Genomic DNA, 26,881 nt, shown 5'->3' on the forward strand with positions numbered 1-26,881 from the left:
ACCCCATGAGACGACTTATATTTACTTATTAGTTCATGTATTATTTGATTGCCGTTTGAAGAAAGGGAAAATTACATAACCACTATCACAGCCTCTGTTAATAAGAAACGGAACCTCTTGATAGCACTGTTAACTTAAACTGCAATGGCTTAAAGGAATAACTTGTATTAGAATATATCAAATCAAATCAGGTTTTATTTATAGAGCACATTTTAAAAGGATTTTTGGTCGGCCAAAGTGCTGTACATGACATGTAATAAAAACACTTTACTACAATAATAACAAAAGACAATAATTTACAACAGCAAATATAAAAACAAAACACAGGGAAATGTCAGGAGTTATACTCTGACTAGAAGAACTGAGAGAAGAAGTGAGTCTTCAGTGAGGATTTAAAAACCCCAAGGGTCTGGGCCGACCTCACATGGAGGGGCAGACTGTTCCAGAGCCTGGGGCCTAGCTGCTCGGTCCTCTCTGGTTTTTGAGCCTGGTCTTGATATAATATAAAATATTATAAAACAAGTACATACATTTGTACTCTTTTTTTAATACTGTACTTTATTAATCTAATGGCTGTTATTATCTTGTTATCCAGGTTTTTTAAATGCAACATATTATAAAAGTTGAGAGAAGGTTAATGGTGGAAGTAGAAAGCAGCAAAGAATAGAAATACTTAGTAACATATAAATATCTCCAAATTGTTTAGGTACCATTCGTATTTGATTTTCATTTATTTGAGTTTGATTGGTTTAAAAGTGTAAATGAATAATTCCATATTAAATAGCTAATACTTAACTTTGAAAAAAAGGAAAATAAAAACGTTTTTTCAATATGTAATTTATTAACATTCTTTTTTCTCTTTACATACAAAATCCAGAATATTTGGTTCAATCTGAAGAATCAGAAAAATAGAAACATTTCATGATGTTGGATGGACAATTCTGTACATGGGAATGGTTTCTACATGAATCAGCTGAATGGTGTTCTATATCAGTAGTCAAGTTTACATTTGTCCACACTTCCTTTTATAGGGCATTTGAAATAGACAATAAAAAATGTAAAGCTGCATAATTAAAGTTATTTTAACTTAGTCCTCTTAAAAAAATAATTATACGATCATGCAGTAAGGTGTACCATGAAACTGTAAAAAAAAAAAAGGAATAGAGTGTGTAATGATGTATCAAAACCATCTTTCTACTTTTGACATGTCTCTCCTCTTTAAACCGATACAATGGATTCAGTCGACTTAGTCAAATTATGTCACGGTCCACAGTAAATGTTCATAAAAAATAATGCAGTCCCCAATACGACCAAGGCTATCAACATAAAGGTCATAAAATACACAAAACAGGTCAAGGCACTGTGTATTAAAGAAAGACTCGTTGATATGACACTTAATCATTCCCTCTTGAAAACCTAGCGCAGAAAGAGCAACCGAATCAGATACTAAGAGTAACTGCAATATGAACACCCTGAGACATGGATGCTGCTTAGGAACATAAACGTTGACAGTTACGGTTCACGGACAAATCTAACATTGTCTTCAAAATATTTCTTCCTCCTAGGTTGTGGTCCAAGTGGTCGAAATGAAGGGAGAGGAAAGTCACTTTTTGTATCCGTTCTGTCAGATGTCTTAAGGTTTTTTCCCTTTCCCTTGGTTGATATGTTGTAGCCACTCCTTCAACATCTGAAAGCTTGGTCGAGCAGCAGGGTCCAGGTTCCAGCACTGTTTCATGATGTTATACACCACTTCAGGACAGCCATCTGGACAGTCCATTTTGTATCCCTTCTCCACTCGAGGCACGACGTCTTTTAATGGCTACAGAACGGAATAAGTAGTTGTGAGAAAGACAGATTTGACAGAAAACAGCTTAAGGACGATTTGAGGCAAACTATGTAACTCGTTAAAATACAATCAACACATTCAAATTCAGTGCATATACAGTTCTAGTTTTATATATTCTCATTAAAGAGCAATGTGGTTGATTGTCTCTTTTTTATCTAATGAATGCATTTTTGTTACATACATTATAAGTAGTGTTATATTATGTAGAAAGGTTGCAATACCACATCATAATTGTACACTTTAGTATGATACTCTCAGGTATTACAGCAAAAGGAAAGAGTCTAGGCTGTTTCGGATAGTTTCACTCTTAAATCAAAACCCTTATTTTTCCTTCATATTTTCTTTATGCCTCTTCCCGAAAAGATATTGGTACTTACAATTCTTGGGTAAGGCACTCGGCCGAAAGAGTAAATCTCCCAAAGCAGAATACCGTAGCTCCAAACATCCGATTTGGTGGAGAATTTCTATTGATTAGGGAAAAAAAACACGTAGAGTTTATTTCACATCTTGGGAGCTACACAAGGCAAAGCACCAACAACAGTCCATGAAAACAACTGCATACCTTTTCCCTGAGAGCCTCCGGGGCGGTCCACTTCACCGGCAGCTTGGCAGTGTCCTGAGTGGAGGAGGCCTCTTTGGTCAGACCAAAGTCACTGACTTTGGCCATGTTGTCTTCTGACACAAGAACGTTGCGTGCTGCCAAATCTCGGTGGACAAAGTTGTTGTTTTCCAGGTAAGCCATGGCTTCACAGACGTCTCTGTGAAAGCACAGGAAAACAAAGTTCAAAACCTCAGAACTGTTGTCTTTCCACATTCAATTGTGGGATCAAAAACATGCAGTATACACTTCCTGATGATCCAATAAAACATGGGCAATCCTAAAGTGGACACAGTAGAATGTTCTTGCAGTTCAACATGGTTTAGTTTAAATCTAGTGAGCCTTGCTTACGATGTATTTACCCTAATCATATCTCCAACATTATGCAGCCAATCAAAAACAAGCTTCCCTGACTTTAATATAGTGTAATTGTAGATAAAGTGTTAGTCATACGCACAGAACAAAATTAAGGAGAGCTTCTCCATCGAGTACTGTCCGGCCTCTGGAACGCAAGTAGTCAACCAAACAGCCCTGAAAAAACAAAAACAGAAATGTTATATATTTTGAATGTCACTCTGGAGGTTGACACGTTTTCAGACAGACAGTCTGCCACTCACTTTGGCCATGTACTCAGTAACTATAAACAGACTCCCGTTCTCCTCGACGATCACTCCAAGCAGCCCCACTAGGTTATCATGCCGTAGTTGCCTGAGAGAGGAGAAGAGCACACAGACATGTTATTTGTTTACATGTTACTTGTGCATTCGTGTTTCTAAAACCAGAGTAGCAAAATATCGGATCTTTCTTACGTCATGACAGAAGCCTCTTCAATAAAGGCCTGTGCTGTAGCATCGTTCTTTATGCACTTCACAGCTACTTTAGTCCCTCTGTAGTCTCCCACCATGACATCTGAGGTGAATACAAACAATAGAAAATCAATGGTTAACTCACATTTTAAAGTGTCATCCCTTTGATATACAAAACAAACAAATATGAAAAACCAAAGCCTTCTCTTAAACCATGAGAGGTGAGGGAATGTGTTTCATTGTTAAAGGTTTTTTTAGCTGATATTTAGTTTACATAACAAAGTTTGCATCTCCAAGGTTTTACTCGACTTTTATCAAAACCTTTGTACAAATTCTATACACAAGATTTAATGCTGAATGTGTACCTATACCTGTTCATAGTATACTGTTTGTGTTTGTAAAGTAAGTCTACTCCTGTCTACATGCTCAGTATACTTATCAGAACTTTGCCATATGTAAGCAATACAATACAATTAGGTCACGTTTCTACTATTCAAAGTAAACTTGAAGCAACTTGCCTCCAAATTCTCCTTTTCCAATAACCTGCTGCAGCTTGAGGTCTTTTCTGCTCATGGACCAGCCACCTGTTGGCCATTTAAAGAGGAAACAACATGAAGCTGAAACATAACAGGCCCATACATGCTCCTCGTAAATAATGTGGATGCATAAATTGTAATTGACCAACAAACGGAGACTCACCCCTGGAGAACTCGTCCTGAGCGGCCACCGTGCCTTCCTCCAGCTTTGGCTTAATTAGTTTGGTGCACAGACCATCAGCATCTTTGGTGTAGTGCTACATACAGAGCAAAAACAAACAAGGGATGAAGAGAAATGGACACACTAGCATTACAGCACTTTAAGGGGTCTCCAAAAGTTGCTTATTGCATATAGCCTTATTGTTTCTAGAAAACAGAACAACCTTTGGTACATCATTAGCTCAATTATTTATCAGGAGACACTCCACCTGGACAAAATCCTTTTGCCTTTAAAGAATGAAAATGTTGCTGGATTATTGTAAATGTACTGCGTTTTCTGGAAGAGGTCCATATCAATTTGAATAATGAAGTCTCACTTTAAATAAAAATGACTTACCGGTAAATTTTTTGTAATTCATAGATTAAGCTGTGTTTTGTCCGTTTGAATATTCCTTATCATGTTAACTGTTTGTTCTTGATTCATAATATTGTATCTGCGGTTTTGACTTTTATTTAGGCATATAACTGTACCACCTTTCGATAACAGAGCCTCAACCTGCATTAAAGTTCTCAGGCATTTAGACTCAGCAGTGCTTCAGAATGACCAATAGAGGGCTGTAAAGTCAAATTAGCTAAATATATAATGGACAACGGAAAAAGGTTTCCCCTTAAATAGGTCGGACTAAAAATACTCATGAACTATTTCGAAGGCTTCAGTTAAAAATAAGCATGTTAAAAAGGAAAGGGACTCGTTTTGAGAGTAAAAGGCCCCGCGTCTTTTTGAGGTTAGAACTTTGCACCTCAGCTTGTTCACTCTTCCTCTTTGACACTTCCTGTTCATTATTTGTTCCAGGAACTGTATGTGGTCTATGAGGTAGCACAGAGACGCGGGGGCTCATAACAGGAAAACACAACAAACATACAGTAGACAGAGATCTATATAGCACCAGGGCGAGCACTCGAAACATCCCGTTTTATGAATAAAAACTAAACAGAGATCTAATGTCTTACCTCAACCAGCTGCATGAGGTTTTCAAAGTACCCCTCGTCATCGATGGTGAGCTTGCCGTTGGAGTAGACGATGCGATAGTGCTCCACCTTGCTTTCGCAGCTCACACACAGGGTATAGTCGCCGGGGAAGTTGGTGCTCTCTCGCACCAAGAACAGGCCGGTTTCGTGAGGGACAAGCAACTGCTCTGCCTGTTCCCGAGTTATCTTTCCATGAAACCATCTGGGAGTCAAGACGCAGAGAAGCAACAAATGAATAGAGGCCACTAAAACAATGTGACCAAAACTAATCTAATCACAACAATCTTTAAAATGAGGATAATGTATGCATTCTAGAAACTAAATTATTGAAATCTATTTTAATTGTTTCAGCTAACTTCCTACTGTTTGCATCAGTCATTTAAAAAACATATTACAGGTGGAGGCACACAAAACAACTGTCCCTCAATGAAATTATGAACTTCTTAATGTTAATGTGTAAACTGTTATGTCCCGCCATCTTTTTTTTTTTTTCAGTTTTTTTGCACTTTATAATATTGTATTACTGTAAATGGATGCTTAATGCAAATAAAACCAATACGGTTCTGGAGATAAAAAGGTATAGATGACACTCATTTGCATATGACAGAGCCACAGTATGTACAGTAAAGCCATTTGCATGTCTCCATGAGAAAGTTACATTCCACTATCACACAGAAAAGCTTATTGGAAAAGGAGAAAAAGCCTCTATTCTGACAGGAACAGAAGCAGCTTCCCTCTGAGGTACGACAACAGGGATTTTCCCTTTAGTTAGGGATTTCATATTCACAAACATGATACAGCTTTCACTCAAAAGGTCGACATCCTCTTTTACCATTCATCTCAGATTATATTTACAATAATTCAGTAAGAGCTGCGTTTCCTATGATAACATCAGCTGGAGTCCTTTGATACTCCAACTGTAAAAAGGTGTTGCTGTACAAGCAGAATAGATGCTCAGAAACACAGTTCTGTAGGACATTATACATCTTTAAAGTGAGGTTTTAATTAGATAAGGTTTAGGGTAGCAGTTATTCCTTTTTAATAGCTGTATTTTGCCATGTTATGTTTTAAAGGGCCTTTTTGTGGGTGTGTTTAAGGCAAGGGTTGTTGTTTTGTAGCTTGGTTTGCCCTTATTAAGTCATTCTAGACATTATTTTGTGATTAAGAGCTCTAAAAAAAAAACTCTTATTCATTCACATGCTTGCATGCATGCACACGGAATCCAATCATGTGGACAAACAGAGAGATCTTTTAGATAACTTCAGTCTGAGAAAGACGAGAAACAACAGGAAGCTACGCAGGGCTGAGCTGGAAACAGACACAAGTGCACTGCAATTACACAACAGCCCGACCCATCTGTGGTCGCCATTCACATAACTGCAGCGCCAGTGCCACGACAAATAGCCCATCTGCCTACAGCAACCACACAGCCACAGAGCGATGGCAACGTCGAGCTATTTTAGCCATCGCTGCAGAAGCAAACCAGAGCTAGTGTGGTGGCAACTTTTGAAATATAGAGAACACACATAAGTCTAATGATGTTTGCTATTCAGAGTGAAAGATAATATTGGGCATCAGAAGTCAAACATGATAATCTGTGTACTCACGGCATCAAACTCAGCTTCCCTCCTGATTTCACACCTTCTCTTTTCGTAACATAATTGGCAGGAATCGTTCCCTCGCGACCGGCAACATTTTTAGCTTTGTACCAGTTTGGATCCTGAAAAACAAAATGTCAGAAATGAATAATTAAAATAGTGGTGTGGATTAAATATTGCATTTTTAAAAAACTACAAGTTCTAGGCACTGTAACTTTACCTTGGTGACGATAATAATACTCAACACGTCTCCTTTGTTGAAGGGCAGGTCCTGTTCTGATGTGCCTTTGAAATTGTACCTGGCCACACACTCTGTGCCCTGCGGCCATGGAGTCTACGGGAAATGGGCAAATCACTAATTAGTAAACAAATGTCACACACATTTCTCATCAGACATGTCTTGTTGTGTATCTACGTTTTGACTTGCACCCTCTCTGGAGGGCCTGTCTTACCTGCACCTCCGTCATGGTGAGGCGGTTCAATCCTCTCACAGGGGATGATGTTTTCTAGCTGCTAACATTAGAGCTGGTAACACACACAAACATGCAGTACCTACAAAAAGAAACAGAATGAAGTCAGTAGGCCAGCCTTACTATATCTACACACAAAGTATCAGCAAGACAATTCATGTGTGTTTTATTGGTGTGTAAGTGCATATTAATAGTATGAGAAATACACTTTCCGCTCACATCGTAAACTGGAACCCATTACAAAATTCAAAACCGCTCTTCAAAACCATCATTTGAACCCATCTTACTTACTTTAACAGCAGTTTACACCGATCTTGAATCTGAGTTATTTTCAGTTGCCCATTGTATATCTCATTATGAGGATTCCATGGATGTTCAAGTACTGGTGCTTCTTTTGCTAATGCGTACGTTTTGTGTTCGAACAGGCAGAGGTAGGAAGTAACTAAGTACATTTACTCAAGTACTTTAATTAGGTACAATTTTAGGACACTTGTTCTTTACTCAAGTATTTCCATGTTATGCTACTTTGTACTTCTCTTCCACTACAATTCAGAGGTAAATCGTGTGTACTGTTACTTCACTACATTTATTTTATAGCTTTAGTTACTTATATTTGGATTAATTATGTGAAATATAATCAACACTTAAATAAGACTTTAGTTACACCTGGAGTAAATTAAAAAGCTACCTTGGAGCATACTAAGTCATTAAAACTAGCTGCACCTTTACCAGCTTTGATAACACTTTAATGCATCAATAATTAAATGGAAAATATATATATATATATTACATTATTCTGAAATGGACCAATTTGGATAATAAGTACTTTAAGTATATTTTGATGCTAATACTTTTCTACTTTTACTTGAGTAACATTTTGAATGAAGGACTTTTACTTCTAACAGAGTATTCCAAAACTCTGGTACTTTTTACTCAAGTACGAGATCTGAGTACTTCTCCCACCTCTAGCTACAGGTGTGATGTAAGGTGACCTTGAGTGACATGAACGCGGTGTATATTTGTAATGTCATGTATAATTTGTTCAATAGTGAAAAATTCAGCTATTATCAGAATGCAGTCAGAATAGCGTCAGATCAGACCGTGTGAGTAAAAATAACTCACTGGTTCAGAAAGCAGAACTTACAAGTCTTCTTTTTTTGAAATCACACTTTCACAACTGGGGCAGAATGTTTCCATGATGCAGAATAACAGTACAGTTTGTACCTAAAGACAAGGCTTCAGCGAACATAGAAATATACTCTAAAGAAGATTTCTAAAAAATATTCTAGCCTATTAAGAAAAGGCGGTAAACGTAATCTATTATGTAGTATGTACTCCATATGGTGCTCGGTTCATTTTGACCAAAAATGGACACTCCACTCTCCAGCTAAGCACCAATGACTGGCCGTTGTAGGAGTTAAGATAGTTCTGTTCAGCGGAGGAATGCAAACTTGTGGTCTAACCAGGCCAGAGGGACTCATCCAGCCCAGCGTTTCTTTGCGTCAATAAAGCAGCCACTGCAACTCTAACCTTAGACCTGAGTCACCCAGGGGCCGCGTTTCCATGATACATGCACAACACATCAGAGCCGGTATAACCAAATGATGACCTCTGGATTAAGTCATGCTTAACATCCCCTCTCTCAATCCTTCCGCCGAAAAACACCACTTCCTCTCTTCCTGTATCAGTTCCCAAGGAGAAGTGGGGGGGGGGGAATTAATGGTCAGTGCTAAGGGAAAATCCTGGCTGATAGATCTGTCACTTTACATGAGGTCACATCCTCCGACGTCTCCATTACTGTGCAATGAGCTTCCTGTGAGAGAGCCCAGGTTTAGAAAACACCAGTATTTGGGTGGGGTTCTCTTTAAGCTCTTCCTTTTAAAAGCAGATTTCTTACATTGAATACATAAACTGGCATTTCTTCTATGTCATACATTTAAATAAAGGTCCAGCCTCTTCAAAGACACTAAATGTGAGACTTAAAACGTCCACGTGTCCCAGAGAGGACTGTCATCACCCAGTATGATGAGGATGACGCGGATGTTGTTCCCCGTGGAGACCCCACAGCTGTCTATCTGGACATATTTCCCAGGCCCAGCAACCAAGCAAGGACACCCCCACTTTGCATCTGCTCGTCCCAAACGCATCTTTTCTATGTGATACTTTGACATTTCACTCGGGGGGGAATGTTCTAACAGGAAACACAAAAACTATAAGTCTGAAACTATGCTAGTAGAGCATTATTCTCATTGTAAAGAATCCTAACCCAAATCCCTCCAGGTGACCCCTATTAACGGTTTAAAAGTCTACGCATAAGGAACTCCTTTTAACTGCATAGCCTTGCTTTTATAGATTGAAGAATATTTTATTAATACAATTTGTGTTGTTTTAGTGAATGTTTTTTCATAGGGCTGTCTGTTTTACGTGAAAATGAAAGATTGGAACACATGTTATAAATAGCACCAAAAATAAGGCAGTGGATCACGAAAGTGGAACAAAAACTATTCGTGCTTGGACTAAATGTCATTGTGATCCATCCAACAGTTCTCAAGGCATTACATTTGAAGTCAATCCATCTAATAGTTGTTGAGATATTACAGCCTTGACCAAAGAGGACTGACAAACAATGCCATCCCAAGAGCAATGCTACTAGTGTGGTTACAAATACAATCTTAATCAAATCTACGTAGAGTAGAAATGCTCACTATGCTCTAAAACAGAATTTGTTGATTGCAACAGAATCTGTCTGTCCTCATTGAAGAAGCAAAGTGATCTCACCGACTGAGGAATAGATGAGTGGGGCCACGCATCTCTTTAATTCCTGTCTTTTGGGACAGTCCACTCATCGCAACAGCAGGCCAGCAGCGGTTGACTGAAAGGGACAGAACTCGGTCTGTCATGGTGTCACATTGCCATTTCCAGAGAGCTCCACATGGAACCACAGCTTGTTCGATTCAGTAAGGGGACAAGGCTATCATTGTGAGTTTCTACTGACCCCTGAGCTTCTACTGACCTCTGTCTCATTGAGGAGTTTATCATCATAAATCAGTCAGCCCAGTAACTGGCTTTAGGTTCAGTAAAGCTTCAGTTCATTAGTTATCAGTTGCACTTCATATTTTATGCAGCGAGTTCAAGGGTCAGCTGCTCTGGTATTATGAAGTAAATGATCTCAAACAGGCACACATAAATACAATGATATGTTTTAAGCAGTGAATTTATATATCAGACTGTGGAAATTGTGTGTTACAGAAGAATCGACTCATGGCATAAGCTACTGAGAACAACAGGAAATCAGCAAACCCAGTGGCAGGCTTAACATGAAATGAGTCAGAAAGAAGCCCAGAGAGCACAAAAACACTCCAAATGTAACAAGTAACTCAAATACAGGTGCCATACCTGTAGATAGAGAGCAACTGTAGATACAATAGTCCCATTTTGCATATTCTTGACATCCATAACAATCTAATTGTTCAAACCAAACTGGTTGATCAACATTTGGCTCTTGTCTTTTGCAAGCCAGTCGCAGTCTGAACTTTACAGATGAGAGTTAGCCTGACTGAACCAAGCAAGACAGGACAGGAATGTAAAAATATGTTCTTTGGTCTTGTTTAAATCTGCCACTCCCTCGACTATCTGCAGACGTGAAAATGCTGATCATGTAAGGTGTAGAAAAACTGCTGTGATACAGTGACGTCTATGTGGATATTTGTCACTGAAAAACAACGTTATTCACTGGTCTTTGAAATGTTTCCTCAAAGTACATTTACTCCATTACTGTAAGTAGATTTTTGAGGGACGTGTACTTCACTTGAGTATTTCTATTTGAGGGTACTTAAGCTCCACTATTAATTACAATTAACATTTACCATTGAATAGAAACATAGCTACTGTATATAAACAAATCAAATCAAATGCCTTGTTAACGATTAATTCAGAGGCTGGATGGGATCCTCTGGACACCTGACAATTATATAAAGTATCTCAAATGTAAAACGACTTGATCAGCTACAAAAGTAAAATGCTGCCTACATATCGATACACCAATATTAACAATCTAATAATATAGTATGCAATAAATCAGACACAGCGGCCATGTAATGATGTAAGGAGTACTCTTGGTGTATTTTGTTGATAAAACCTCTGTGCTTTAAGTGTGATTTGAAGCAATACTTTTAAAATGAGCAGTATGTCTGTGTTATTCACTGTGTGCTCCTGCATCTCTATGTGCAGCAGGGGGTCCTGGGTAATCTGCCTCTCATACATGTATGATCCTGACCCTCCTGCCTCGGGAGGCTCTTTTGACTGCTTTGATGCTGCTGCCCTGTTATCATCACCATTACAGCAGCAGGGTGGCAGGGCCAAGTGCACCGAGAAGGACACAATGGTACCGAAACAGAAAGAGTTCCTGCCAACGTTCAGCCATGCGAGTCTGAGAGCCTGCAGATGTTTTTCAGAAAGCTCAGAGGAGGAAATCACCTCTGCCTCCAGGACAGCAGCTTGACTGTGGAGCTCACTGTATCAACTGTCTGCAGGAAGTAAGACAGGAAGTACGAGTCCAGTGGCAGGCCCTGCTGCACAAGCCTTCATTGTGTCACTTTAATGACTGTCAGTATTGCCTCTGAGGCTGATATAAGGCGGCATAAAAGCCATTGACAGGGTATACATGTAAAACAAACTTGCTTATCATAATAAAATACAAAACGTCACATTGAAAAGCTAAACTGTCGTCAGAGTGGCAGGGGAAACCCCCCCCCCCCCCTCAATTTGGCACCCAGGCATTACAACAAACTTTGCATTTTACTTCTATCCAATGTTCGAACATGTGTGGGTAATTGGTGATTTAAAACTAGTCTACACGTCAAAAACACCATTTAAGGCAGCGCTTGAATGCCTGAGCAGCAGACGGACACTTCCTGGCTGAGAGCTGTGCTCAACATGCCCTGCTGATGCAGCCGTGCATGCAACACATGCTTTGCTGTGGTTTCAAGAGCCTGTTTCACAAGCTTCATGCTTCTTTCAGATGTGTCACCCTCCATCTTCTGCCATATTATAAAGACAATGCCAGCCATCAGCAGACTAGCTTCAGTCTTTTTCAGAAATTTGCAAAAGGGGCATCACCCTGAAACACACCCAATGGCTCCTCAGTTCCTCTCTCTCACAAATGCTGGTTCTGGTTGGTAAATTGTTTCATTAGAATGAGAGATAAGTGACAAAAAGCAATAGCAAACTGAAATACATTATTAACCCTCTACTTCTGCATTATGTTTTACAATATAAGACACAAATAAACGTTAAAAGATGACAGGCTATGTGACAGTTTTGAGTCAGCAGGATACATTGCCTATTATCAATACTATTATCTACCATGTTGGAACAGAGACATTTAGAGGGCTGCGTGATGTAACTGCTGCACCCCACATTGGCAGGATATGACACATTTAGTTACCCTGTACTCATTATATACAAGGAAGTAAAATTAACTTAAGGGTTGTTATTTAGCCTACTTCAACCACAACACAGCAACTTCACTGTATCTGCAAGAAAAGGCTCAATTTCAAAATAGAACTCTTACCTTTTTTTCAGGCAAAAACCGAGACGTTTCGGGTAATAACAGGTGACTTGTTTACTGTCCGAAGAGCCTTTTCATCTGAGCGACAGCACACAAATTCCCATTCACCCCAAAAAAATACCGACAGTTGATATCGAGGCGAAAAAACAAACCAAAGCCCCGATGAGGAAGTGAAATCTGTCCCAGGTGACACGAAACCTTCAGCAGTCCAAAAGTATCTCGATAAAACCAGCCGAGACTTTAGTTGGTGCGTCTCCTGTCAACATCACCTGAAAAAGCCCCTTTATATGAAGAAAAAACAACTTTGCTACGAACTTCTCACTGCAGTCTCGACGGTGATTTTGTGGAAAAAGTCAAAATGAGTGAGGAGAAAACGCGATAGCCCAACTTGTTAAATATTGCAGCCATTAAACGATTGCTTTCAGATTAATATGAGTCTACTTCAGCCCACTCCTTTTCGCAGTCACACACATTCAAGTTTTGTTTGCCCCACCTTGTTTTTGCAGTGCACATGCGCGTTAGTGAGAAACTAGTACGGCTAAAAATGTATCATTAAATTCATTTCAGGCGATTTGGTGAAGGTGTTAGATCATTAATGTGGACAAAATGTACTCTCACATATAAAGCAATGTTGAAAGTTTTTATTATTTCAATCTGCAGACATGACACAAGAGGACTGCACAGTACTTTTGCACTTGAACCTTGATACTGAACTTCGCACCAAAAAGGAAACTGTTGTACTGTAGACAAAACCTCCCACTGGCTGTAAAAAAAACGCATTTTATTCCTGAACTGCAAACTAACATCGCATGTCCTAAAAACCCAGCAAAGATGTGAGAATGTGAAACATGTAAACTAATGTAATGCATATCAAGAAGCAGAGCCTGCATTTAAACAAATACACTTTCAAAATGCTTTCCTGCCAAAGCCAGATCACCACATGGTTTATGACTGTTCACATTTCGTAGAGAAATACCCATATTTTCGGGGGACAAGGTATATTAAGCTGCCATTACAAAGGATTAAGGAAGAGACACCAAAAGTGTGGTTTAATGGCCCCCTGGCGGCCAAAGAGGAAACAGCTCTTCACAATCAGTAGTGCTGGCTGATGCTTCCCAGCCAGACTTGTCTCAACAGATGTGACATAACACATCAGGCCGGAGGAATGTTGGAGAAAGGACAAACCCTTTGTGCATGAGAATTCATTTTCACAGAATCAGTGTATGAACCCTGTGCAGGATAATGTGCACAGAGAAAAAACTAAAATATCATGGAAGTATTTGTAATCCTCCTGAGATGTTATTTTGTAGATACAAAACCACTGTAAACCTTTTCCCAGTTGAATTCCTTTATCATTTCTGTAACTGCTTTAGTGCAGCTAGGTATAGACTAAACTGACCGCAATGATACACAATTTAGGGACATGTTGTATACAATGTCCATGTCCAGTACCTAATACAACGGTCTTTGTCTCTGGACACATTTTAAAAGAATGTGATTTTGTAAAAGAACAAGCTTTTGGCAGTAGAAATGCCTACAACCCCCTCTGTCAAGGCCTCGTAAAGCAGCACAAAACAAGCAGCTCTCATGGTAAATACCACTAATGGTGGAGTACACACAGCAGGCATACTTCACAATACCAGGAGAGGGAATTAAAAAAACAAACGGTTACATTTTTCATCACAGATGATTCACCTGGAAATGCATTCATATCTGAAATATAAAGAGCCTTTTTACTTAAGAAAACACAGCTTGTTGTCAACCGAAAAAACCTGTCGACATTCTCACCTGCCTGGAGGTCGAAACCAACTGTAGACCATTTTGTCTACCAGGCATCCATTGGCTTTCATTTGTTTTCATAAAACGTGAAAATCTATTTGGACATTCTTGACATTTTAGTCCTTAACAGACTATGTCTAGAATGCATGGAGACTTTTTTTTAAATCAACTACATTACGAAAAAACAATTTAACTACCACAGACTTTATGATGGCTCTGAGGAATTCCTAAAAATCTGTAATCTGTGTTCTGCATTTAAAAAAAGATCAGATTACATAAATGATTGGTAGTTAAGGAACTAAAACGTGTAAACACTCTGCTGTGGTCCTTTAACATACACTAGAGAGCCAAAGGGAACGGATAGGGATGACAACCAAGGCACAATGACAAAGGTTCCCAGCTTGTACTTATTTTATGCTAAAAAGCTCATCCCTATTCAATTTAAGGTTGATATTTCTCATAACTACTATAGTGGATGACACATTGGCTTAACTGAGAGGAGAGATTGCACAGAAGCTAGTGGAACATCATGACTTCAGTAACACATTTCTGTAAGCAAATCTCCTTGCCTATAAGAGGTTTTAAATGACATCTTATCAGAGCCCATATGAAGGCCTTCTTTAGCTTTAACAAACACAACTGCTGATATCTGGATTCTCTATCAGCTGCTCCATTCAACACTGGTTAAGAAAATAGAAAACGACTCGCATTAATGACAATTTTCCACATTTGCTTAAATGGGAAGTAAGAGTAATAAAGTTCTGCAGAGTATGGCAGGCTGTAAGGCCATTAGCAATGGTGACACCAATCTATGTTGGTTTTCTGTGGTAATGTAATATCATCACATTTAAACAAAATATATGTTTGAATGGTGTTTATTCACCAGATAGGCTCAAGAATGAGTTTAGATTGCAGTGACATCCAGAAATATGTCCCTTTTAAATCAGAGATTGTCAATCTGAACGTTATGTAATATCATTTTGACACTTCAGATGTGTCTACAAATTATCATGTGAAATGATGTAAATACAATAGTATCTGCATTATGGCCGAAGCCTCGGATGGTCAACACATTTACTTTTTCAATAAAGCTCTTTCCAATCCCACCCACATGGACTTGGTCCTCGTAGAACTAATTGACCAAACAGTGGTCCCTTTCTCATGTCGATGAGTTAGTAACGCAATGGATGAACTCTGGAACAAAAGGCGCCAAAACCCCAATGGTCATGGAGGGTGAAAGATTCATGTTGACTATTAGTCCCATTACGCAGAGTGCAAAGGGATGACGAATTTGCAGCCAAAGGGACAAATGTACTTGATTCCCACTTCCTTGAACACCTGTCGAGGAATACCTATGTCACACAGGTAAACTCTGCCGGCCCCCTCGGCAAGGGAGAAGGGGAGACAGAGAGAGAGGGACCACTTGGCCTCCACCGCATGACCCTGTCCACTACCAGGAGGGTCTAAGCTGAGCACGGGTGCTCGGTTCTGGTTCGCCCAGTCTGCAGCCGCCCGGTACCAAGGCTGGTCCATCAGGAATGTGTTCTCGTGGCAGTCAAGGCAGTTTATGATTAAGTCCACCGGCGTGTCTGGGAGGTCTGAAAAATCAAAGAGCAACATTTGAATATCTGAACACTTAGAATGCAAAATGTAGTCCGAGTGCAGATCTCTACCAAGTTGGTCTCCCTCTCCTTTCCCGAATAATGTATCTTGTATCTCACTTAATTGTCCCTCCTTGCTTCATAAAGTTATGATAAAAAAAAAATATGCATCTTGACAGCACGAGAAATCATTAACCATACAGTCGTATAAGAGCACAAATTGACATTATGAATATATTCAATATGCAAACAGCCAAAAATCTCCCCACAGTTAGGCTTAGCTGAGATGAAAGAATCTAACCATAAGTAGGAAAAAATGCATACCTTTGATACTTGACACCTGTTTGCCACTGGTCTTGTTGAAGAGGGTGACCTCGCTGGTGACGCAGTCGAGCATCTTGACAAAATTAGGCAGAAACATGACGACCTCCACTTCATGATTGGCCAGGTGACGACCACAGCTGATGCCCTGGGCTCCCTGAACATGAGGGCCACACATCAGAGCCACCGTAGGACGCTGGTGTAAGTTCTTTGGAGTGAATCTAGAGGAAACAAGGAAAAGAGACTAAGTTGAATTGCCTGAAGTTTGCACTCTCCAAGCACTGGATAGCAGTAAACTTATGTTTGGCTTTGAAAATATAAAATGTTAACAATTCATTTCTATGGAACTTGAACACTATACTGGCTTGATATGTTATTCTTGGCCGATTTCTTTTTGCAGGATACTAGCTCAGAAGGCGAAACAAAAATAGTAAGACCTAGCTATAATTTTTTAACTAAAGCTGTTCTCATCTGTGCTAACAAACCATACATGCTCACCTGTTGGGTCCTCCCAGCAACGTGAGCGCCATCTGAGTCGCACACACTCCGGTCATCTCAAGTCTTCGCTCCAGTGAGAGACCGTGGCGCTCAGCGATTGACAACAGACGCTGATGTAGTTCATAGGATATACTGGGTACAACAAGCCCAGAGTCTGTATTGATGGAAAGAAATATTTAAAAAGGTAAAAAATATATATATATAACAGTCTACTTTAGATATTTGCCCTCAGTACCTTTATTTCTTTACAATGAGAAACAACTTACCAGTGCAGTACTCTTTGGCCCCAGGCTGCGGCACAGTAATCTGTCTGTACACAACCGGTTTGGCCTCCAGGATGTTTTCATCATGGCGGTACCGTGTGGGCGTTTGGTCTAGAGGCGTCCCACGTGATCTTGCACCGTTACGGCGCTCCGAAATGTCGATTTCTGAGAAAACTGCTGCTTTGTCAAAAAGAGCCAAGTTTCCTTCAAAATCAAAATCCGCATCCACCGCGTCGTCGGTGGCCTCCCCAAAACACTCGTCGTCTCTGGGCTTCATCTGGCCGTTCTTCACACCATTCTTTTTCGGTGTTGCTTGGTTTGCCCCTTTACTGCTAGATGACCCTGATGGGAAAATGACAATCATCTCAACAGAGCAACAATCAACGATAGGACTGCAACGGTGTGTGTGTTCTTAACGTCAAATGAAAGCTCAAAAGTTTAAGTTCCGGGACTTACACGAGTTGTGTCTTCGACGAAATCCTTTTGGCTGGCCAGGTATGTCCACGTGACGTTCTCCTTGGCTTTTGGAGCAGTCCTGAGGAGAGTTGAGATTGGCCGCAGACCTGGGGTCGCCCTTTGGGACTGCGACTGGAGCACTGCTTACTTTTGTAGATGCAGAAGAGCTGTTTTTAGCATTGCCAATTGTGATGTCTAAAATCTTGAGCTCCTTTATGTCAATGGCGCTGCAGAAAAAAGGGACCATTTTATATTTAGTGACAGAAAGAAACAGCGGCAGGCATTTTTGTCATTGGAAGACCACTAACTTTATAAAAGAGATTACAATTATAATAGTAATGTCATTTTCATTCCACCTCGATAAGTGTCTAGCAATCTGGTTTAGTGCTTCAAAAGATGCTTTCAATCTTCATAAGATCCAGTTCACTCAAAACAGAGCTGTTCACATTGTTACCCAATGAGCAACGGCGTGTTATACAAATTTTGATTGGTACATACAGTACAGTACATAAGACCAATGTGTGTTTAACCTACATACCAGACAGACAAAATGATGACACACCAGTCATACCTTCATGTGACACTTTACATTATCTTTACCTAAAACCAATGCTTCAAATAAACTGCTATAAAAGGACTACATCAATCATGAATCAATCAATTTTATAAAGAAAATAATAACAGCAATTATTTAAGGCTACATATGATACTGTATGTGAAGGCTGATTATATTTGTGGTGCTTACTTTACTTTCTCGTATTGTATTGTATCTCCTTTTGTTTTGTTGTTAATGTGTTGTATTTTCGATGCAACCGAGGAAGAAGAGCCAATAATTGAAATAAAGTACAGCTTTACCTGAAAGTGACCTCGGGAACAGGGCACTTGACTCCATTGTGGAAAGGTTGTCTTAAGGAGATGGTTTGGCTGGACTGGTCCACAGACACCACCTCTCCTTGATACACTCCCAGCGTTGGACCACAGTTAATTGACACCAAACTACCCAACCAATCGGCTGCCATGACTGCACAAGGATAAAGAACAGAATATTTAGCTAGTTGTCGGATAATATTTGTATTAACTTCAAACGTGATTTTAAATTATTCAGTAACTTTCTGAATGCAGGACATCACAAACACGGATTACATGAGGTTACCGAAGTTATGCTAAATGACTAGCGTTAGCTTCGGCCTGTTTTCTAGCGTTAATTTAAAGACGCAAACACCGTATTTGGTTAAACACGTGTTGTTTAAGTTTTGTACCTTTTTGAAATCAATACGAAACACACTCTTTTCCAGAAAACCAATGAATACAGTGTAAAGTTAGGTGCTGTAAGGAAAATTGTAGCTCCTTTAAAACTGTTAGGTCTTAGCTCATTGAATGGTCAAAAGATGCTGCTGGTGCTAGCTGCTGAATGACAACATCCTGCTTCCGGTATAAGGCGTTTTTCGAAATAAGAGTTTAACCCTGACATTTTTACGCACAATCTGACATGCTGCTGATTTTCCCTTTTAAGCTTGTGTTTTTGTTTTGTTTTGTTTTGTTTGAAAGTCTGAGTCACATGTAGCGCTAATGACCATAATTAATTGGGATGTGCAATATTTTTGAAGCATAGAGCTGAATAATGATTTGCCTGGACTATGCAAATAAACAACTATTTAATTAGTTGCATGCAATATTTCACACTGAGCTGTGTCAACATACTTGGTAAAGCCATGTTACTATCTGACATTCATCATCCCTGGCGGTAAAATTATATCCTCTACTATATTGTATTTAATAACAACACATGTAATTTAACTATAAACCATATAGATACGGCAATAAGGGGGAATAGAAAATAACTCAATAGGCAATTTTTATATAATTATATTAGTTACTGAAACTGAAGTCAAAAAACCCTCTAACAGCATAATTATAAATCATTATTTGTATGTGTCCCTTAAGGCAACCATCATCAATCATTACACATTCACTGTCGTACATCATTAATCAGAGGTTAGCTATGTGCATTATTATCAGTGTTGGGGAGATGTTCCTAACGACTCATGTCAACAAACAGCCACTCAGCAGCAGTGAGATCATATGGAGACTATCCCAGAAGTGTTAGCACATGACACACCCATCTCACTGAGTCCTGTGTACATAAGTTACCATGGATACTCAGTTCAAAGACTGTACACTGAAAAGCTCGCAATCAAAGCTGTGTGATGCTTTACAAGCAAAGCAAGTGAGCATTGTCAGTGGAGAGGAGGGGGTTTCTGCAGCAAGGTACTGTAAGAGGAAGCAATTGTGTGCACACTTCAGGTATTAGATCAAAAGATGTATTGTTTATTTTTTGTCAATCACATTTTTATACAGACATAATTGCCTTTAAAGTAGAAAAATATGTGAATAAACAAAAATAAAATGAGACAAAATAATTATGTGAATCACAAAAACCCTGTTTTAAAACTAGTTGTTGACCATCACGCAAGCAATGGAAATATCTAGACACATGGTCCAAGAATAGCCACACACCTCAAGCTGCCACCTTTGTGCGAAAATCTAACCCTGTCATACGTGGGGAGAGGAAGACTGCAGCCTCACCCGTACAAAGAGAAGACATGACTTGGATCGAGGAAGACTCTCCAAAATGTTCAGACCGTCGTACAGAAGCTCAAGTCCATTTTCTCTCAGTGACCTCGACATGTGGGACACCAAATCTCGTTTTACAGCTCAAGTAAGACCCAAATATTTGTATCTGGTATATCAGGTTGGTTGATCAGAGAGTAGTTGTTTTAAGAAATATGTTTTTTTCTTTCTTAGAGCTCAGCATGGTCTGGATCCGCAACTGTCTCTGGGACTGGGTTTCTGTCGGATGTCAGCTCCAGGTGAGGAAATACTGAAATGAGTTAAGTGTCAGAAATGCTTTTGGCAATTTTAAAGTCAGTGATGCATAGTAATAAGGTTAGGTTGATATATTTGTATGTATTCCAGCACATCTGGGAGCACTGGTGGCTTCGGACAGAGTGACCCAGGTCTGAGGAAGTGGCAGTCGTTGTCCCACCTAGCACCTGAATGTGCGACACAGCCCTTTCCTCCATCTCCAGGATCTGGATTAAGGTTTGCCCGAGGTGAAAGTAGCTTTAGACAAGCAGAAGGAGCCCATTGGCTGCAGGATGCTCACAAGCGTTTAGACACTCAACTGGACCGGCTGAGGATGAGAAATTCACCGCTGAGCCACAACATAACTGCTTCACAACTGTTTGACATGAAACATAAGGTAAGCGAAAACATTATGGACACTATGGTAAAAGTTTAATCTTGTTTCATACGCACACAGCATCTTGTTTGGCACTCATGTGTTTCACAGCAGCTGTCAGAAACACTGGCCACTTTGGAGCAGGAGAAAGAGGCAGCTGAATTATCACAGTTTGAAAAGAGTCACCAACGCAGAGCGCTTCAAGAAAGGTAAGTGAAGCAAAACACATCGAAAGGAAAAGTGAAAAGACTTTAGATAAGATTAAAAGTACTGATGTGAAATGCACTCATAAGGGTGCTACAGCTGGAGAAAGAGTTGTTGCATCTGAGATCAACTTTGGACAGAAGGAGCCATGATCAGCCAACGGAGAGAAACCTTGACTCGCTTGGCGGAACATTACCGAAGAGTCAAGACAACTTTAACAGACAGGCAAGCTTTTGTATTATAAAAACAGATATGTTTTCTAAATGAAGTATTCTTCCATAGTTTTGTTTGCCAATCTCTGACTTGGATTTTAATTCAGGTTACGCAGAATGTTGACTTAGAGCTGTGCAAGCTTAGAGATGCACTCAGAGATGCTGAGGCGAGGACAAGGACAAAAGAAGATGAACTCAACCAGGCGCTCAAGAAACTCCAGATTTCTACAGAGGTATAAATGATATATCGGAAATCTTAAAATATACTATAAAAAATATTTGTACACAAAATCACACTGTAGTTGTTTGTTGTGCTGCTATTTAGTTTTTGTTCAATGTACACATCTTTAGGCTCTGTGCATTTTGTTTCTACGTTTCTAGACACAGCAGACTCTGTTGAATCAAATAGAGGAAACGAATCAAAGGAGACAGAATCTCTCTACATTGCAAGAAGAGCTGAGTGAGGCTAACAACAAGATCAGCCGAGCATGCCTGGTAAGTCTGCCGCTGATTAAATAACCGAAAAGAAATGCATGATTAACAGAAAGAGAACTATAACGTCTGTAGGACATGTGGTGTTGTTTGCATGTCTGTGCCAAGGGGCCCTTTGTTTCACAATCATCGGAAAGAATTACATCTTGAAATGTGTCTTTAATTCTTCTCAGGAAAAAGCCATCTTGTCAACTCAAATGCTAAAACTGGAGGAAAATATAAAAGAGCTGAAGGCCAAACTGACAGGGTTTGACAAAGATCACCTGATCCAGGTATTACATGTTTAACTGTGTCTAAGGTATTTAAGATAAACATATAATGTGTGTGGATTACAACAAGATTTGTTTTCTTCTGTTGTGTGTTGTTAAGGAGAGGACCCAACAAGGTTCAGAGGGTTGCCAATCCCAAAGCAATCAGGAAACTGTTCAAACGAAGGAAGATTTAAAGTCGCTAAAAGAGGTGGAAAACTTAAACTAAACATCCTTTTTTTTTATTTCACATTTACTGAATTCTTTATAAAATGTTGTGTCTTTACAACAGGTACATGAAAAGCTGACAGGGGAGCTTGAAAAGATTAAGCAGAAACTGAAAACATCACAGTCTCAGCTACAGGAAGAAACCTCGGAGAGGTTAACCATCTCTAAAAGGATCACAGATCTGGAGGCAGACTGCGCTCAGCTGACCACAGAAAGAGAGGAACTGCTGAGTAGAGTGAGTGGAAGTGGACATGAAGAGATAACAGCGATGAAAGAAAAGTGCCACCTGCTCAGGTGAGATGTTAATCAAGTAACAAATCCTTCAATTCTGGAGATAAACTTATGAAAAAGTAGGGGTACCCTCTGTCCTCAAACCCACAAACTATTTATGCAGGGAATCTGTGGAGGTTTACGAATTAGAAAAGCAGAAACTGCAGGATCGATGCATGTATTTGGAGGCCGGGGTCCTTGAGAGGGAGGAAAAGCTACAACTGCAAGAGGTAGAGCACCGGAAACAAGACGCAGGGAGACTCCGGAGCAACGAGGAACTGAAGGCTGTGGCCTCACACTGGGCACAGAAATGGCAAAGGCTGGCTTTGACCCTGCAGTCTACACAACAGGAGCTAGAGGAAGTCAAAAAGTACAACTCCAGAAATGTATGTATGGCTATCCCCCACAAATGGCTTTCAGTGCATTTAGATGCAAGCTGTAAATCTCTCAACAGAGATTAAAAGACTTAAGATAGAGGGTCAGAAAGACAAGAGAGTCACTTTTTACCAATATGCATTTTATCTGAAGGAATCGGACTTGCTGCTGAGGGCTGAGCTTGGCGCATGCAAACAACAGCTGGAGCTGGAGAGGAGCAGGACTCAGCTTCACAGATGTGAAGATAGAGGTGAATGCACTTCTCTTTCAGCAGTCTTTGGCACCTGCAAATGTTATCAACAAGTGTTGTTTTATTGTGTTAACACAAGGGGGCGTTAAAGTGCTGTGACCTTGTATTTGCAGGCACTGATGCCTTGGCACAGACTGAGGACAGAGGGACACAGACAGAGTGGGTGGATTTTGATGAGATTGTCATTTTCAAAATGCATGATCAGCAAACGCTCAAAATGAAATTCTGTTATCTGAGTCTTTATCGTGTACTCTGACTATCTGTTCATCAGATTATCAGAATCCTCTTTGTTATGGAAGCCGTCATCAGCCTCTCACAGCAGCCAAAACAAAGCCCCCAAGGTAACGACATGCTCCTCTCTCACTGAACTTTTTAACTTAGGGTGGGGGTGGGGGGCTACAGTGATGTATTTTTATGTAAACATGTATGTAGGATAAATATTTAGTGTGTAGGATACTTACAGTTGACTTGATATATAGGCGTGTGTGTGTGTGTTGATATAAAGGTGTGTATATACAACGCAGCAAGGTTAGGGCAGAAGCAAAAACTGTCAGAGTAAGGGAACAAAAGGAAAAGTAAGCTTTCTTTAAAACAAGATAACAAATGCTGAGTTGTCTTAAAGACTGGGAAGTGATTCTGTAACCGGTTGATCATCTAAATGTGATAATGAAGAAGATTTTAAGAGTCTGGAAAGGCTGAGAGAAATTGAAAACAACAGGTTCAACTAAAGATGTCTCACTTTCTTTCTCTCAATCTAAACATGCGGCCACATCAAGCTATTAATTAAAAGCACAATAGATCTGCGCTTGAACGGTTGGAATAACCAGCACATCTCTTCTTCCTGTATCATCTGTTTCTCATGAACACTCACTTTAAAGTCCTCTGAAGATCAGGATGATGGAAACCAAGCAACTATCTGGACCAGTAACTCACTGAGGTCCCAGCTGGAAGGTCAGAGCCTGTTTTAAAAGAAACACACATTTGGTAGGTTCATGCAATGCTTTTCCTCACTGGCTAAGATGTAAAACATCTTCTTCCATCATATGATTTCAGAGAGCAGGAGGAGAACGAGGCAGCTGCAGGAAGAAGAAACATTGTCAGACCAGAGGCTCCAAACACTGAGGCAGCTTTATCCGGTAAAGTTCATAAAAACAACACCTCTAAGGATGGCCTTCTATAGTGGTAGTGAACATAATGAATGACAGATTTCTTATCTACAGGTTCAAGATGAGATACCATCTGTTGAAGGCAGGAAGGATAAAACTGTCTCTCCTTTAGATCCAGAGACAGACCAGCAGAGGAGGATGGTCACTGAGCAGGTACACAATGCCTGATGCTAACACCATTTCAGTTTGTTTAAATACAAGGATCTAGGGTTGGTTATGTTAGTCTGATACATTTTTAAGACCGAAATATCTCAACAACTATTTGATGAATAGGTCAAGCATTTTATTTAGACATACTTTCCCGAGAGTATTTAGCTGAAATACACAAGCTACCAGAAGAGAATAAAGTAGCTACACCAGTTGCAATGTTCATTATAATCAAATAATATAATATGAATAATACTTGAATTTTCAATTCTGAATAATTGATTAGTTTGACTTCTCATATAACTTTCACTTGTAGGCCTAAACAAAAGTAGCCTCTTTCTTCCACCACTGCTAATTAGCAAGTGTTAGCATGCTAACATGCTAAACTAATAGGGTAACAAAGGTGAAAGGTGCTACATCCTCACGTTAGCATTGTTATATTCATCACATTAGCATTTAGCTCGAGCCATGTAGCGCTGTAAGCCTTGTTTTTACCTTTTGTAAATGACAAAGCATCACTTGATGAATATACTGTATCTTACCATGGTTGTAGTTAAAGAATCTGTTTAAGGAGCGAGAAGGAAAAGAGATGGAAACTGTTGACAACAGATTAGCTGCAGGTGAAAATGCACTCTCCTCACCAGAAGACTGGACCCAAACATCTAAGGGTGTAAGGGTGAGGAACCTTTCAGAAACTAACATATACAACTAGAGTTTTTACATTTAACTTAAATATTTTCATTTTTTTCTCCATTCAGAATTCAGTGGACAGGAGGATCTGGCAGCATGGTTCAGGTTTAATGCCAGTGTTTGAGGAGGATGAAGAGGAGTGTGACTGTCCAGGAGGGGAGGAGGCTCATGTTGAGGAAAACTGGCACAACCAAAGCCAACAGGTTGCACAGACTTAGATTACATCAAATGTAACGTTTTTTTAAGTAGAAAAGCATAAACAAAAGTCTAAACAGGTGGTATGCAACTGCTAAATGACTAAAACATCAGTATTAAACCTCCAACCACAACACAGCACAAGACCATCTGCATCTGCCTGTCTGCATGCCATGCAAGCATGTTTGATATATAATGTATTAGCATCTGCAACCGGTGGAAATTAATATCATTGATGGCTTAATCGTTGCATAGATGATATAATAAAATGAGCAGAACTACCCACACATTCATTCATTGCATACACACACACACACACACACACACACACACACACACACACACACACACACACACACACACACACACACACACACACACACACACACATCCCAGTTTCTGCTTTAATCAACGAACATACAGCACACAGGGAGGAGTGTCAGCCTGGCTGCATAACCACTTAAACGAAATGTGAAATGTCTTTCAGCTATAATCTCACATATGACTCTTTCTACTGGGTAAATAATCGGATTGAAGCTGAACACATCTGACTCAATAATAAGAGGATAGGAAAGAGTTACAGTACGTCAGTGTCTTGTACTGAAAAACATTCAGATAAAATACAACAAGTCTTTATCAAAGTCTTTAAAAGCTCTTAATGATTTGCATTGCTGATAAATAAGAAACTGCACATTTTATCTTCTTAAAACTTTAGACTTTGTTACAACAGATGCAGATCTTATTTGATAAACAAGAAGTTGCCCTCTTCTGCACTTTTTAAGCTTCCGTTTGAAAAACATATAACAACAACAATTTACTTAAATAGCATTCTACAGACACATCTGCAAAAGAGGTCTCTGCACCAAAAATAAAGATGAAATTAGAGATTAAAAACTGCTCTTTCCCCTGCCAGATGTCAACTATGACTGCAGTTATCTGCAAACTGAAGGCAAAAAATGAAAATCTGCTGCCAGGTGAAGTTGTGCATGAATTAATGTAATAATCAGTAGTGTAGACATTTGCTTTGATATGTGCAATGTTGATAGTTTCCAGCTTTTTGGAAATCTATGGGATTCATACATTATTAATACAATAACAAGCTACTTTTCTAATTTGTATTTGTTTACTTTGATCTTAATGATTTTTATTTTCTTCTTCTGTTCTTGCTTGATTTTCTATCTTCTGTATTTGCAAGATATGACATTTTAAAATGTGTATGTTTTGTGTGACTTGTCTTTTTTTCCCTGATTCAGCAACACTAAGGTGCAAACCAATCCAGGACTGCCCTCTTACTGCAAAAAACAAGACTGCTCTCGGTTCAGATGTGACCGACCTGCAGCAGACCAAGCCCGCTTTGCTCTATCCTGATGGATTATTCCTGGCTGAGCTGGTAGATATCTGTAGCCCAGATGAAGACGAAGAGGAGGAAGGAGACAAATGAGGTGTTTGTGCTGAACCAGCTAACTTTGTGCCTTATAGCTTTAAATGTTTTACTCAAAATAAATGTAAGGACTAACTTACTTCAGCAATTTAAAGACACAATGATGTTGAGGTTATACTTGATAGATGCTTTTACCTCAGATGACACTGTTAATAAAAGTCACCAAGCAAGCAAAATGTGTCTTTTATTCATA

At 39.5% G+C, this 26,881-nt stretch overlaps 3 protein-coding genes across 5 annotated transcripts; 1 reads left to right on the top strand and 2 right to left on the bottom strand.

The window, feature by feature from the left end:
* Window positions 1-177: 177 nt before the first annotated feature.
* LOC307040886 (tyrosine-protein kinase CSK-like) lies at window positions 178-13,088 on the bottom strand. Of its 2 annotated transcripts, none has more exons than XM_079684099.1 (13): window positions 12,615-13,088; window positions 7,025-7,124; window positions 6,793-6,906; window positions 6,582-6,694; window positions 4,957-5,176; window positions 3,950-4,043; window positions 3,769-3,834; window positions 3,254-3,353; window positions 3,062-3,152; window positions 2,902-2,975; window positions 2,409-2,604; window positions 2,224-2,310; window positions 178-1,819 (listed from the first exon to the last, which is right to left on the bottom strand). In XM_079684099.1, exons 2-13 carry the CDS (start codon window positions 7,037-7,039, stop codon window positions 1,634-1,636), a joined length of 1,356 nt encoding a protein of 451 aa, XP_079540225.1. In that variant the 5' UTR covers window positions 7,040-7,124; window positions 12,615-13,088; the 3' UTR covers window positions 178-1,633. The 2 variants fall into 2 exon arrangements, with proteins under 2 accessions (XP_079540225.1, XP_079540226.1); XM_079684100.1 differs by lacking the exon at window positions 12,615-13,088 and adding an exon at window positions 9,821-9,843.
* A 149-nt stretch (window positions 13,089-13,237) lies between these two features.
* edc3 (enhancer of mRNA decapping 3 homolog) lies at window positions 13,238-25,039 on the bottom strand. 2 transcript variants are annotated; one of them, XM_079684096.1, is made up of 8 exons: window positions 24,905-25,039; window positions 23,921-24,008; window positions 18,385-18,550; window positions 17,530-17,756; window positions 17,077-17,415; window positions 16,811-16,964; window positions 16,316-16,533; window positions 13,238-15,988 (listed from the first exon to the last, which is right to left on the bottom strand). In XM_079684096.1, exons 3-8 carry the CDS (start codon window positions 18,546-18,548, stop codon window positions 15,654-15,656), a joined length of 1,437 nt encoding a protein of 478 aa, XP_079540222.1. In that variant the 5' UTR covers window positions 18,549-18,550; window positions 23,921-24,008; window positions 24,905-25,039; the 3' UTR covers window positions 13,238-15,653. The 2 variants fall into 2 exon arrangements, with proteins under 2 accessions (XP_079540222.1, XP_079540221.1); XM_079684095.1 differs by lacking the exons at window positions 23,921-24,008; window positions 24,905-25,039 and adding an exon at window positions 18,789-18,942.
* Window positions 19,595-26,861, top strand: LOC307041288 (uncharacterized protein). The gene is made up of 21 exons (XM_079684596.1): window positions 19,595-20,248; window positions 20,335-20,399; window positions 20,506-20,791; window positions 20,882-20,979; window positions 21,064-21,199; window positions 21,294-21,419; window positions 21,568-21,681; window positions 21,852-21,950; window positions 22,048-22,137; window positions 22,219-22,448; window positions 22,549-22,810; window positions 22,953-23,049; window positions 23,163-23,208; window positions 23,321-23,390; window positions 23,928-24,000; window positions 24,103-24,185; window positions 24,270-24,368; window positions 24,916-25,038; window positions 25,121-25,255; window positions 26,161-26,221; window positions 26,501-26,861. The coding sequence occupies exons 1-21, from the start codon at window positions 20,162-20,164 to the stop codon at window positions 26,686-26,688; spliced, it is 2,568 nt and encodes an 855-aa protein (XP_079540722.1). The 5' UTR covers window positions 19,595-20,161; the 3' UTR covers window positions 26,689-26,861.
* The last annotated feature ends 20 nt before the right edge of the window (window positions 26,862-26,881 follow it).

Source organism: Notothenia rossii, assembly GCF_949606895.1.
Source record: "Notothenia rossii genome assembly, chromosome: 5".
Lineage (NCBI taxonomy): Eukaryota > Metazoa > Chordata > Actinopteri > Perciformes > Nototheniidae > Notothenia > Notothenia rossii.

What these genes read in the sequence shown, in the direction of transcription:
- edc3 (XM_079684096.1), bottom strand. Translation starts at nt 18,548, where the DNA reads ATGGCAGCCGATTGGTTGGGTAGTTTGGTGTCAATTAACTGTGGTCCA. An exon ending in GTTCCCGAGGTCACTTTCAG is followed by an intron (nt 17,757 to 18,384) that starts GTAAAGCTGTAC and finishes TTTTTTCTGCAG; the next exon opens with CGCCATTGACATAAAGGAGC. An exon ending in GGCCAAAGAGTACTGCACTG is followed by an intron (nt 16,965 to 17,076) that starts GTAAGTTGTTTC and finishes CCATCAATACAG; the next exon opens with ACTCTGGGCTTGTTGTACCC.
- LOC307040886 (XM_079684099.1), bottom strand. An exon ending in GTATTATTATCGTCACCAAG is followed by an intron (nt 6,695 to 6,792) that starts GTAAAGTTACAG and finishes TTTGTTTTTCAG; the next exon opens with GATCCAAACTGGTACAAAGC. An exon ending in GGGAAGCTGAGTTTGATGCC is followed by an intron (nt 5,177 to 6,581) that starts GTGAGTACACAG and finishes CTTGACTCCCAG; the next exon opens with ATGGTTTCATGGAAAGATAA.
- LOC307041288 (XM_079684596.1), top strand. Translation starts at nt 20,162, where the DNA reads ATGTTCAGACCGTCGTACAGAAGCTCAAGTCCATTTTCTCTCAGTGAC. An exon ending in ATTTAAAGTCGCTAAAAGAG is followed by an intron (nt 22,138 to 22,218) that starts GTGGAAAACTTA and finishes TCTTTACAACAG; the next exon opens with GTACATGAAAAGCTGACAGG. An exon ending in AAATGAAAATCTGCTGCCAG is followed by an intron (nt 26,222 to 26,500) that starts GTGAAGTTGTGC and finishes TCCCTGATTCAG; the next exon opens with CAACACTAAGGTGCAAACCA.